Here is a 13451-nt window from a genome sequence, read left to right as displayed (position 1 = left end):
CACAACTAGCTTTTAAAATTGTTTTCAGCATGAATGTATTTGAGTTCCTAATTGGGTATGCATTTACTGTGATTGTATACATGTATCTGGTAATTGTGTTTGCCAAAATGACCAGTTATGCATCTAACTGTCCAACTGAATTTACAATTACTGTGACTGTTTGTCCAAGTCACAAAAGCAATTACACACATTTTTAAAATCCATTCCCCAATATCCCAGGCTGGTTTAGGAGGTGAGCTGCAGCTAGAGGTGCTGTCCTACAAATGAGATAGAACACTGTAATCCTGACCATTTGGGATTATTAATTATCTCTTGGCACTTTTTGCAAGGGTTACAGATGTTGACTCTGCTGTTCTGGCCAAATTCCAAGTGGGTAGCTCCATTTTGTGGGCCTAAAAGTCTCCTACTGATTCAGTTCCAAACATGGCATATCAGTCTACATTACCTGTACAGTATTACGTATTCATGGCCCTGTTTCCTTGAAAGTCTGTAGGCTGGTGTCACCCTGGTTATAGCAAGCAAAGACTTCAGCAGCAGAGACAGCCTATTGTACACAGTGTAGGAAACTTTGATTTCTTTGTCACACCTAGAGAGCACATAGAAGCAGTTAGTCCAATGTTTCCAGCCAAGCAATACAAATTTACACCAAAAGGGGATTGGGCCAATAATCTAATACTTGCTTTAGAGTGACACAGACAGACATGAAATAAAGCATAAGGATAGAAATCTGTATCTGAACCAGGAGGGCAAGATTCATATTCCAGCCCAGGAGAGTAAATAGTCACTCTGTAGAACTCACTGCTGCAGAAGGCATGGGAGCCCAGTACTAGAGAGGGGTAACTTTAGCATGATTAAGATGATCGTTCCTGTGTAATTGAATCTTATGCTTGAGGGCACACTCTGATTGCCACAAGGGACCAAGAAAGAATTATTTTCTAATCCTCTTCCCTGCAATAGTGCTGAACAGCAGCAGAAGTGCATTGTGTACGGGGGAAGGGCTTTGCCTCTGAAGCATCAGGAGTGGTATACCTGACTCAAAGGACCAATGATCCAATATGGTCAAGCATATCTTTCATTCCTTTGTTAATTCTGTTTTGGAGAGGCTGGGAGAAATGAATACAAAAAGCAAAAGCTATGAAAAAGCAGATGATAGTGTTTCCCTTCAGGTGAACTGATGGAAAACACAAAAGCAGGACTGAATGCCAACTTTGCCTCCAAATTCCTTTACACACAGATCTTGAGAATCAGTGTTGAGTACATAATATACTGGGATGCTAAAGGGCTTATTACAAATCTCGCTGCACTTGAGAGATAATGTTTTGTCTCTTTGCTCTCTCTCTATGGTCTCTCCATTCCCTCAAGGCTGTTGCTCGCTATAATGTACGTGTCCGGATGCATGCCAGACACACAGGACATTGCAGGAGAGTTTGCCAGTTCCAATTGCTGGTCAAAGTCCCTGCACGTGAGCCTGTTTGGAATGCCTTCTGATCTGATCTGCCACTGGCAATGTCTTGGAATGCTGTTGATCTCTTTCCTTCAGCTTTTCCAGTTGCAGGTCAGGTCCCCTGTGTGCTCAATCACTCAGCCATCCAGGAAAGATTTGCTCATTTGATTTTTAAAAACCCTAGGAACACACACTTACTTTTCATTCATTTCCAGACACCAGATTTCCAGCTCCATGGAATCTCCCTGTATTAGAGAAAGGATCAGGAACACAAGCTCATTTAAAACAAACAAGCTCTTTCACATCTCATTAAGAATCAGTAACAGCAATGTAGCTCTAAGGGAATATATTTTTCCTGGCTCTCGCTTCTTTGTAAACAGATGGTCGTTACTTCCTCATTAGATGCATGTGCTAAGAAGGGTGCGACCCTAAGAAGTCTTACTGTGGGACAAGGGAGCCCCATAAAAAGAAGGATGGAAGCTGTACTCTTGACCTGCTTACTCAGAATGGCTTAGCTTCCAAGGTGAGATAATAAGCTGATTTTGCTGCTCTCCCACTCCTAAATGTTTGGCCTCACCAATTTGCAATGAGATTTCTCTTTCATTGTTAAACATGTTAATTTTCAGTGGCATACTAGCACACTGCAGGACTAGAGAGGTTTTTAAATGGCCTTGGGCAAGAGAATAAGAACTTAGGCAGGTAATTAAAGGTACAAGTCAGCAAATGGTGATGTATCTTGACTCCGTTCTTACCTCAGAGGTTTTGAGAGAGATCTCCACACACATTGACCGTCCAACAGCAGGTAGCTGTCCTGCCAGGGCTTTCTTTGCTTCATGAGTAACCTCTGGTATATCTTTGATTGCCAAGTTGAACTGCAAAATGAAAACTTATTTTATTTGTCAGATTCCTTTGGCAAACCTGTCCAGAGGCAGAGCCTTTAGGAGCTGTCCTAAGGGACAGGGAGCGGTCTGCTGGCTGGAACTGCTTCCTCCAGCCCCAATAGGGATACTCGGTCTCCTCCCATTCATCCAGGATTCTTACCCACTTTACTTGGATGCATGGGGATGCCTCAGTGTATTATCAGCTATAGGAGGCATCCATAAATAAGATTTGCTCGATAGTGGAGAGTGTCTCTTTAATATCTAGATTTCAGGTGGGGTATGCAACACAACAGTGTATTATCATGACAGGGCAAGAAGCCATTTGCTTGCTTACTACGCCCTTAGTTGTCACGGTAGGCAGCTTTTCTGTAACTCATGCTCTTGTGGCCCATGATTCTCAAGAAACTGCAGGCACAGCTACAAAAGTGCTAAGCTGAAAAATGAATAGAAGAGGCGCAGAGATAAACTTAAAACTGCAGAATACATTGGCTAAAAATTGTGTCACTCTGGGCAAAAAGATAAAGTTTACAATCCAGAATTTAGTAGCTAATGAGGCCTTAGGAAATGTCCTATTTTACAATGAAAAACTGAAGCTGAGTGATTTAAGAAAAAACAATGAAGTGAAAAGGAGTTTTGCACAACTCTAAGAACACTGCAGAAGTAGGAAGGGACTAGACAACTGGGGGTAATGACAGTGTTAAAAAAAATCGTGTTAAAGAGAATATTGATTTTTTTAAAAAGTGTGAGGGAAATACCTACTATGCTCAATAAGAAAAAATGAACAACACAGCAGCTAACATAGTGTAAGCGTAGCAGCAGAAGTATGAATATCTAAGTTGGCCGAGACTCAGAAAAAGAATAATGATATCAAAGCGGCAATAAAACAGAATGCTGCTTTAAAAAAACAAACAAACAAACAAACAAACAAACAAACCAGAGCCCCGGCTCCTCCCTCCCCCCCCCCCCAAAAAAAAAAAAAAAAAGTCTCATCTGTAAACAAATGTGTTCAAAACTGAAAATATAAAAATAAAATATGAGCTGCTTAATTTCAGAGAAGCTCAGTGAAAAATGAAAATATATTTTATGGCCAAGCTTCTGGCAAGGAGTATGAAGTGGGAGATCAGATTCTATGCAATAGGTCTCAGATAAAAAGCCCTTTCCAAAAGCCGATTGCGAGGATCCCTGCTATTTAATGGACAAGGCTAGTCCATCAGTATATCTGATTCAGATAAAAGATGAAAAAGGGGCAGTGAATTGATGGTTGCATGCTATGCAGCCGAAACCATACAGGGAAAAGGACCGAAGTGAAATTACTAATGTAAACAGAGGTGAGAATATTTGTTTTCTCTCTCAGATGTTGATCATCATTGGGGTCATGGAATTCATGATGTAGCAGAAGGTGGCAGCGCATGAGAAGGAGAATGCCTTATGGTTCCTAGGTAATCATACAGGAAAGCCTGCAGTGTTCTGATACAGACTGGATCACATCCTGCAGCACAAGCAACTCTCAGGAGCAGAGACTTCACTGGGTGACCTAGGTGTGGGTGGTGTGTTTAAATGGGATGGTAATGGGTAACCTAAAAATTCATGGCACACAGTTAACATGTAGGAAATATTACTTTTGCTGATCATCAAACTACTGCCCATGTGTCTACCTGCCATGCCAGGAGAGTGACTGAGTCTTTGACCTTCTCTCTGAATGTGATTAAGGGTGGCCAAAGTACCATTATCACTTCTGACCATACTAGAGTAGCAATGCTTCCTACTCCAGAATTGAAACAAGATGATGAACCATGCTCAGAAACAGAAGCAGGACCTGACAATGGACTAGTGATAAATCGTGATCAGATTATGTATAGTAACATACAGTACCAAATGAGACCTTTAATATTGAATTTAACCAATTTTACTTTACCACAGTAGCACTGTCATGCAAAATATGTGCGCTTCTATAAGCAATTGATAGCAAAAGTGGTGCAAAATTTCAGACAATCAATGGACGGGGTGGAACTGGAGGAAATTTGGTGGCCTGAGAAGGGAAAGAGATAAAAAGATACAGAAACAGTAATAGGAGTTGGGGCATTGGGAACATCAGCATGGAATCATATGGATATCACAGTATTGTGGGAGAAAAAAAAAATCAGAAAATAAGAGTTCAATTACAAAACTTTTTGAAGTTAAATAAACAAGACAATGAGGATATGGGGAGGATTTAAAGGATATTCAGGATGATAGGATAAAAGAACAAGTGTTTAGGTCAATGAAATGGAAAAACCCATGAACCATCCTAATATACCTGTTCATGGTATGGCAGTTTCCTAATACAGGAACTACAGGGAGAACTAAAGGAAATTCAGTGTGTGGGAGTGCCTAGTTCATAACAAATAAGATTCTGGAACAATGGACAAAAGTAAAATGAATATATTGGTTCAGGGCTAGGTGCTACTCAAGGGTCTATTATGCTGAGAAAAGGTGAAAGCTTGAGGAAACATTGACACTTCCTATGGTACTAGCAGTACCAGTGGCCACAGGACTAAGTGAGGCACTGAGATAATATAGTGTCCAGTCCACAGGTATGTTGGAACCTACCATGGCAAGTTACATCCTCAGATGCTGGTAAGGATGGGTGGGGGATTCTGGAAAACTCCAGATACTTCAGACTTCCAAGAGCCATGGCTCCTGATTGTGTCATTGTGATGTACTGCAGAGTGCATTCTGGCATGTGGGTTCACCTTGGATGAAAAGACCTGAAATCTTACAGTACAACTGAGGCAACAGGGACAAGGTCAAGCCAAGATTGCAAAAGCTGGAGAAGGCAAATATTGTGTAACCACATGGGTCAGATGCTTCCAATATGGAACACAAACATGTTATGAATGGCCAATGTTCTCCTTAGTTCCAAAAAAGGTTACCCAAATAGTGGCCGAGATAATTTTTCCAGTTCCCCAGCATGAGATCCATAATGTATCCATGACAACGCCCCTTTGACTGATGCTATCCTAGACCCTGTGGTACAGCTAAGCCAAGCCATACCACCATTGCATTTAAAATGTGCAGGCCTTAATGAGTAGGCACCCAAAACATCTGTTGACCTTTAGACAGGAGAGTTGAAATATTCAAAGCAATATAGATACACTGGGAAATGCCCCATGGTGCGAACTAGCATACAATACTGGAGAACATCTGTGGATATATATGGACTTCGTAATTGTTCAAGCCATGCTAGTAGTGATGTTAATTGCATTGATTTAGAAGGTTAGGAGCTTGGGTAGGCAGTTGGGAAAGAGAAGAGAGGTATATTCAACACAAGCTTTGATGATGAAGCCTTAGGAAGGATTCTGTGGCTTCATGGTAAGGAGTGATGGGGGCAAAGTAACTGATCACCATTTGCTGAATGTTTTGCTTTCATAAGGCTTTATAAAACCCAACTGCTGAGTAAGTGAATCTCAGTCCAACCCAGGCAAATCCCAGAGTGGCTCAATTTTTTCATATTTACTAATAAACATTTGTTTTGGCTCTAATTGTATTTTTGTATATTGGCAAAATGCACTCCTCTCTCCATACTTGGTTCTTGTATGCATCCATGGAAAATCCAGAAACCCCCCCATTAACCTTAGTTCAACTCTTATGAGGTCCTGAGTCACAATCACAAACCTCTGAACTAGCTGGTGAGCATCACAAACCTCTCCTCAGCCCTGGAAGAGATCAGGCTGGCACTGTACATGCGGAGATGTAAAAATCAACATAATTGTACAGTACTGTTTTTATATCCTACTTGAAAGCATTCCTCATATTATCAACATGATAAAGTAGATGAGAGAGATATGGGATTGCTGTAAGTAACATGACTTTACCCAGTCAGAGCCTGTTGGGGAGGATGATGATCGAGTACAGATTTTCTCTCCAAGTCGGGCCTGGACAATCACTTGTACAGTCTGAAAGAGAAAGTCAAAGATGCTCACTGATTTCTAGAGCACTCTAGGACACTCAGCCTGAACTGTGGGCCAATTCAGGGCAGCTGGACACCAGTTATTATGGCTTCACTACAGAAAGGATTAAGCAGAGTTTAGAACTCAGGATCAGTGGGGTTTGCTAATTTCCTTCCACTATAGTCACCTAAGGTGTTACTTATAACAGCAGCAGGTAAACATGCTTTTAAGTTGATCATGTTCCTGCAACAATAATAAAGGATCACTGAACTCATTTCATAATCAGTGGTGTTGGAATTTGAATAAATTCCACCAAAAACTATGGAACTTCACCTTGGAGCTGGAGATTCATAAAGAGGTGACCTGGGTCTATCAGCTGATGCATTTATAGCACACCTATCACTGCAATGTCTACCTACCTAATCAGGACAGGGAACTACTTAGAGTTGGGAGTTTCTATTATCTATGAAAGTGTGACAAAAATCATGTTGATATTATAATTTTGGGTACTGCATAAGAATCTAGATGGACAGAAAGAGAAGATCAGGACTCAGCAAGAAATACTACTTAAGTGAATGAAGACTTCAGCTTGTCCAGGCAGCTTGATGAAGTCAAGCTTAGTCAATTTCATATGGAGAAAGTGGCACACAGCTAACAATGGCATTCAGGGCTCACAATTGGGCTTTACAGCAGGACAATTTTGCTGAAAAACAGCAAAATTATTTTCTGGCAAATAAACATGAAAAATAGAATTCTATTATCTACATTTACTTTCAGTTCTTCTCAGTTTGGTTATTAACAGACATACAGGCCTGTAGATTTACCCATGGGGAGTTGTGGTTTAACTTCAGTATAAAATAAGGTGAATACAGAGGAGAGGGTTTCTACCCGTGTCCCAATAACAAGACAAAGAAATTACCTTCAGAGCAAAAAATTTGATGAACTTGTCCAGGTCCTTCTTGTCCTGGGAGCTGAGATCGGTGTCCATTGCACATGGAAATCTGAAACACAGAACAGACATAGAAATAAAACTTTCACACTTGGATCTTGGGATTTGGAGCAGCTGCTTCAAAACTTTGGGCCACGTGATGGGGTATAAAGGGAAGCACAGTAGCTCACTGTCAAGCAGATAGTGGAAGTGAGCCGATACACACACTGAAATCCTGGGAAGAAGTACCACAGGCGCTCTTGCTGCCTGAAGCCTGCCTATGGTGCGCTGACCAAGCCTGCCAAGAGGGGAACTGGTGATTCTGAAGGTCTGAAATGTTTATCTTTATGCTCAATCCTTTCCTTTATCCTGCAGCAAGAGAGAGGATGGGTCGGGAGCGATCCAGGGAGGCAGTTGTATAGCACCGCAGGATGCAGCACTTAACTGCCCACCACTGGACGCAAGTGGAGAGGATGGGCTTGGCTCCCCTACTAATCCCTAAAGAGGCACAACTGCAGGAGTCTATCCTGGCGAGAAGGCTGAATCTCTAAAAGGCCAGACAACCACAGGGTGGAGCAGCAATGGAAAAGGAATGCCAGAAAGAAGTCAACCTGCCACACCCCCAACCAACCACTAGGCAGCAATGGCGGTAAGTGTTCCCCTTCACAGGCCTTTGGAGACCAACATAAGAACTCATAAGCATCAAAGGCCAGCCACTGCCTGCCAGAAGTCTGACACAAAGGACTTGTGGGGGTTCAAATCATAGGAGTAACAGATTTGGTCCTATATAGAGGGTGTTCAGTTGTGACAGAGACTAGATTTCAGATCACACACCACTTAAGCTGTTAAACGTGGTAGCATTGAGATAATTAGCCAGGTTTGCTGGTACTGGGATCCTGGAGCCTCAAATGTCTCAGCTCCATTAGCAGGTACTGAGGTCATACAGAATATGTAAAAGCAGCTCTGCCTCTGGAGAAAATGGAGTCTGGCTACACTACTAGCCACTTGCTTAGACTGAGACTGAACATGGCTTCCATCGATTTATTAGTAACGTTCACTAGGCTTCAGGTTCAATTACAACTAACTGTAGGATATATTTTACCAAGGAGAGGATAAAATCCCTCAAATCCTAAGTTCCCTTGTGTGATAGGGTGTATAAATTCCGCACCAGAGAGGCAGAGGTTAAAAATTGCATTGAGCTCAGCACTCTGAAAAAGTGCAAAGTACTACTTCTGTAAAATACCCTTGCATTTCTGTAACTCCTTTTATCCAAGAAAAGCTTATCAGACAAATAATATTTATGGACCACCTTGACCATCAATGAAATGTAGCCACCTCCGGGGTGAGGCACATGGGCAGTTTAAGAGCACACAGCAACACTGCACAAAAATTTAGAACCAGAAGAATATTATCTGATTGATACTACATTGGGAGGGTGTGGGAGAAGAACATAATAACACAAATTAAAGTTTGACTAGGGCATAGGAGATAACCATCCTGCTCACACAGGAAGTGCTGCATGATCTTAATGACCACAAGTGGCCACAATCTTCACCGTAATCTCAACTTCATAACAATAGTAAGCAAATACTTTAGTTAGTACTCTACAAACGTCAATTGAAAAGAGGCCACTCCAGCACTACACTGCCCCATGCTGGGGCAGCGGGTCAGCACTCACTTAGGCCATGTCTACATCACTCACGTTGGCAAAACTTATGCCACTCAGGGATGTGAAAAAAATATACACGAGATACATAAATTTCACCAGCATAAGTGGCAATGTGCACAGCCCTTCCCCCGCCAACCTACCGCTGCTTGTTGAGGTGATTTTATGATGTCGACAGGACAGCTCTCTCCCGTCGGCATAAGAGCGGATACACAAGCGATCTTACAGTGACGCAGCAGCATTAGTACAGCTGTGCTGCTGTCAGCTCGCTAGAGTAGACATGGTCTTAATATAAGCCTACCTTGCAATTTAATGTGTAGTTGTAGTGTGGGTAGGCAGACTTGTGCAACCTTAAAACTAGCCAGAACAGGCAACATACATTAGCATTGAAGACATGGTGGCATGGGCCCCCATGTGGGCTAGGAACTTGAACATATACCCAGGGACAGCGGCAGACTTGTACTCGGGCACTAGCCACACTGAAGCTCATGTCATATTTTCACTGCTACTGTTACCCATGTGAACTAGATTAAAACTAGCAGACAGGTATGCCTACTGCAGTACAACTACAGATCTTACTCTTCAGTGTGGAGGGAAGAGAACCGTCTACTGAATGACCAGAGAGGAAAAGGAAGGTCAAATTTGTATTCGTCTTCCACCTGAGCATAGCACTGTTCTAATACTTAATGAGCGAATATGAAAACAATTGGTATAAATCAGTTAGCATTAACTAGAGAGCAGTGACCTATTCCTTCAGAAGTTACTAATTCCACTCCCAGAAGAACTAGATTCTCTCTTCCCCTCTGACCCAGTCAGGCTGGACTTGGAATCCCATCCCTGTAGTGCAGGAAAGAATGTGAAAGAAAACCTGGCATCTGAGCCAAATCCTTTCTGGCCCCTAAACATCAGATCAATACAGGAATCTATGATTTTTGAAAACGTAACTCTTTATTCTAGCCACTTTCCCCACTGCTTACTGCAGCATTAGAGGAATAATAAGTCAACCATTAATATCCTTTTGTCTAAAATGAGCAAAACCCTGCCCCCATTTGCAGAGCTCTCATGTTCTGGTAGGAACTGGGAGTGCTTCAGAAATACCATAAAACACCCCCAGGAGTGGGAACAGGAATGCTCAGCATAACTCAAGAATGACCTCTCTGGCCAATTAAAGAGCAGTATAGATGGGCTCCAAGAAGGAAGTCTTTGCTCAGCAAGAAGGGTGGTGACACTCAGATTATCAAAATGAGAAGCACTTTTATATATAATCGAGATAAATTAGAAAGATTGACTTTGAAGGCAGAGGGAAATGAAGGGCTCTGGTGAAATGCTTTAGAGGTGGGACGTACCCCTTTCAGATAGCTCTCATAACACTTAAAATAACCCCTGGGGGGTGGGGGAATGGACCTTCTGACACTAGAAAGTAGGTATCGTTCCCAATGCAGTGTGTGCTGCTGCTACAGCAGCAGTATGACCCTGGCCTCAAAACATGTGGTGATTTTTGACATGCAAAATTTTCCTAAAGTACACAAGTGAGAGAAAGGAAATGGCAATTTTTAATACTTTATAGCTCAGCCAAATCTGAATAGTATCTCATGGGATAAATGCACTTCTGTAGCCAGAGGGAATCTCCCCTGCCAAATATCAAAGACCTACTGGAAACAATGGAGGCAAGAGTTTCTCAAAGAAAAAGGTCCCAATAATCCTTTGCAATAGAAACGGCTAGGCAACCTACATATAGGGATCACTACCAGCCCCCATATTACATGAGGTGGTTGAAAATGGAATGTTAATCTGTTTATTTTGTTGTTTTCTTAGCCTGAGACTCTGTCTCAAATATCTTATCAGGAGGGTTAAGAGCAAAGTAGAGGCTATTCCTTTATTCGGTTTGGATTGCGGGGTAGTATCATTGTTACCTGTGTAAGGACAGAACTGACGATTATATAAGGAATGTCATGTGTTACTAAACTCAGCTGCCAACAAGAGCAAAAGTGTGTGGCTCACCACTTTACTGTGTGATCACCCCAAAATACAGCCACTACTGAGACAGGCCTAGGTACGCTGGGAAGGAACCTAAACAGATACAAGTATTGTGCCTGCGTAGAGGCTCTTATTTCAGTAGAAGAGGGTCTTTTATGTTACTTGGCAAGTATTTAAGATAAACTGGAGGAGGGAAAAAAACCCAACCCCATCCTTATGCTGGAATAAATGTCCACACAGGATTTATGCCAGTACAACTAGAACGATATAGCTGGTAAAACTTTCCATAAACAGGGCCTTAAATGCCAGCAACACAGCATTCATATGGTATGTAGGTATGTCATCCATGAATGTGTGATCATGTTTGGTCACAACTTCTTTTCAGTGCTCTATTTACTGAAAGAGGCGCGCAAGTGTCTGAATTTTCTTAGTAGTGAATGAGCAGCTGTATTGCTCTGTAAAGCCAGGGATTCATGACTCAGAGTCGGTTGAATCAGAGCCTCTTGAAATATTCAGATTTACAGATGTAAAGTCCAGCTGTGTTCTGAACTTTCCTGCAAACTCTTCACTTTATTTTTCCAGTGACAAATTTCTTCTTCAAAAAACCCACAACAAACTCTCATTTATGCTACTTGCACTTCAACTATATCCCATAGCAAACAGTTTGAATTACTAGAGGCATTTCAGCATAAACTAAACTCTCTCCCTTCCCCTCCACCAGCCCTGATAGTTTGCTAAAATTAATTAGCTCCCACCCAATTTCATCTTTTCTGAAATGATCTGTTGTAGATTTCATATATTTTCATTCTGTTCCACATGGCAATCATTAATATCTATCTAGCTCCCCCCATCTAATCTTATTCAGCTCCATTGACTTCTGTTACAATAATCCCTCAAGCAGGATGAACTAAAAAGTAAGGGGTACTAATAATAAACGCTACGTGCCTTCATGACACCATGTAAATAAAGTACTTCCTTGTTCACTATTTGGCAGTTATTAGTTTAAAAAAAAGATGCTATCAAATTCATGATAGCCTCTTGCTCCAGCAGATGCCCCCTTTCATCTACCTTAATAAACAGTAAAGAATCCTGACTCAGAAAAAGAATCCTGACTCAGAGCCCAAGTCATTCACAAGGTGTATGTGTCACTCACAAAACACTTGAAAATCCATTCCTCCTTTACTTACCTGCCAAGTACGGAGTGCAGGCTCCTGTTCTCTATGCAACAGTTGATGTCACAAGCTTTTAAAGTGGAGCAAGGCGCACAGGACAATGCTTCATGTTAGGAGCTTATAACTTTAGGGGAAACACTGATCCCAGAAGTTGGGTCCTGGCAAGTCTAAAGCATGTTATTTGACAATTAGCATCTCTCCACTTAAGTAGGGAGCATCTGACCATTAGCTCATGCCTGCTGAGACTTTGCTATACGAAGATGAGTAACTTTGTTCCATTTTTAAAATGAATTCTCTGATGGTAAAAAGTGCCAGAAAGACAGCACTAGAGACTGAGGTCATCTGTTTAGTCACAGAAGTTACCTTGCTTCCTCACAATGGGTGCCTGACCAGACTTGAAGGGAACCCCTCTAAAAGTGGAAAGGAAGATTGGCCTCACCATGCCCATTCAGTTCTTGACCCCTGTAGTTCAAATGCCTACAAGGGCTCCCAGTTAAGTGCCTGTTATGATAGATTTTGCAATAGGGTCAGCTATTGTGATAGGAATGAGACCACCAATTGACTTCACTGAGGCTACTGAACAGCCAACAGATGGTAGTAACTTTTAGTCACTACTGATCTGAGTCACATCTGAAACAGAGACCTACAAGGGAAAGATTCCAGATTCTATTACAAATCCCCAAAGCCAGGTAGTCCCCTACAAATCAGTAGGCCAGGTCTACATTACAGACTTATATCGGTATAACTATGTCACTCAGGGGTATGAAAAATCCACACCTCCCAGGGGTGGCCAAACTGTGGCTCATGAGCTGCATGCAGCTCTTTTACAGTTAAAGTGCAGCTCAAGGAGTCCTTTATGCCCCCCCTTCTCCACCTATCAGACTGGTGTGGGGAGTTTCTGCCCTGGGGAAGAGTGGTGGGGCTAAAGGATTTTGCTCAGCAGGAAGGCGGGTTCAGCAAGTTTGGCCACCCTTGAGTTATACACACCACACCCTAGGTGGAGACAATGCTATGTCAGTGGGAGAGCTTCCACCTTTGACATGTTAATCCACCTCCATGAGAGGTGGTAGCTTACACTGATGGGAGAAGGCCTGCCATCGGCATACGGGCATCTTCACTTAAGCGCTGCATCGGTGCAGCTGCGCCACTGCAGCATGTATGTGTAGATCTGCCCTTACTGTCTTTTAACATCAGTGATATAAGTAGTGTTCATACCTTATGTTTTTACCTGCAAATGACTTTTCTGCCCCCCCTTACAAATATCCATGTTCACCCAATTGTGGTAATTCAAGTCTTTCTCTCCTTGCCTCCAACTAACAGATGTCAAAAGCAGGTGTTCAAAGAAGCTCCACACCCTGCTTCTCCGGCTAAAGCCGTGCCCTTTCTTATGAGGGCTCTAATGAAATGGATAGAGCTAAAACAATATTAGGACGTACCCAACAGTTTGGCATCTA

At 42.2% G+C, this 13451-nt stretch overlaps 1 protein-coding gene across 5 annotated transcripts in view; it reads right to left on the bottom strand.

Moving 5' to 3' along the window:
- Positions 1-13451, bottom strand: part of ATG13 (autophagy related 13) — a 46576-nt gene that overhangs the window by 30979 nt on the left and 2146 nt on the right. For all 5 annotated transcript variants that reach the window (XM_067557656.1, XM_067557651.1, XM_067557652.1 and 2 more), the window contains exons 2-6: positions 7174-7255; positions 6180-6260; positions 2197-2316; positions 1643-1689; positions 446-586 (exon numbers count right to left, since the gene is read on the bottom strand). In XM_067557656.1, coding sequence (XP_067413757.1) covers positions 446-586; positions 1643-1689; positions 2197-2316; positions 6180-6260; positions 7174-7242 — 458 coding nt within the window. In that variant the 5' untranslated portion in view covers positions 7243-7255. The remainder of the gene's footprint in view (positions 1-445; positions 587-1642; positions 1690-2196; positions 2317-6179; positions 6261-7173; positions 7256-13451) is intronic.

Source organism: Emydura macquarii, unplaced genomic scaffold, assembly GCF_026122565.2.
Source record: "Emydura macquarii macquarii isolate MOO-44397 ecotype Brisbane River unplaced genomic scaffold, CSIRO-AGI_Emac_v2 contig_1876, whole genome shotgun sequence".
Classification (NCBI taxonomy): Eukaryota; Metazoa; Chordata; order Testudines; family Chelidae; genus Emydura; species Emydura macquarii.
This window is presented reverse-complemented; position numbering and strand designations above follow the sequence as displayed.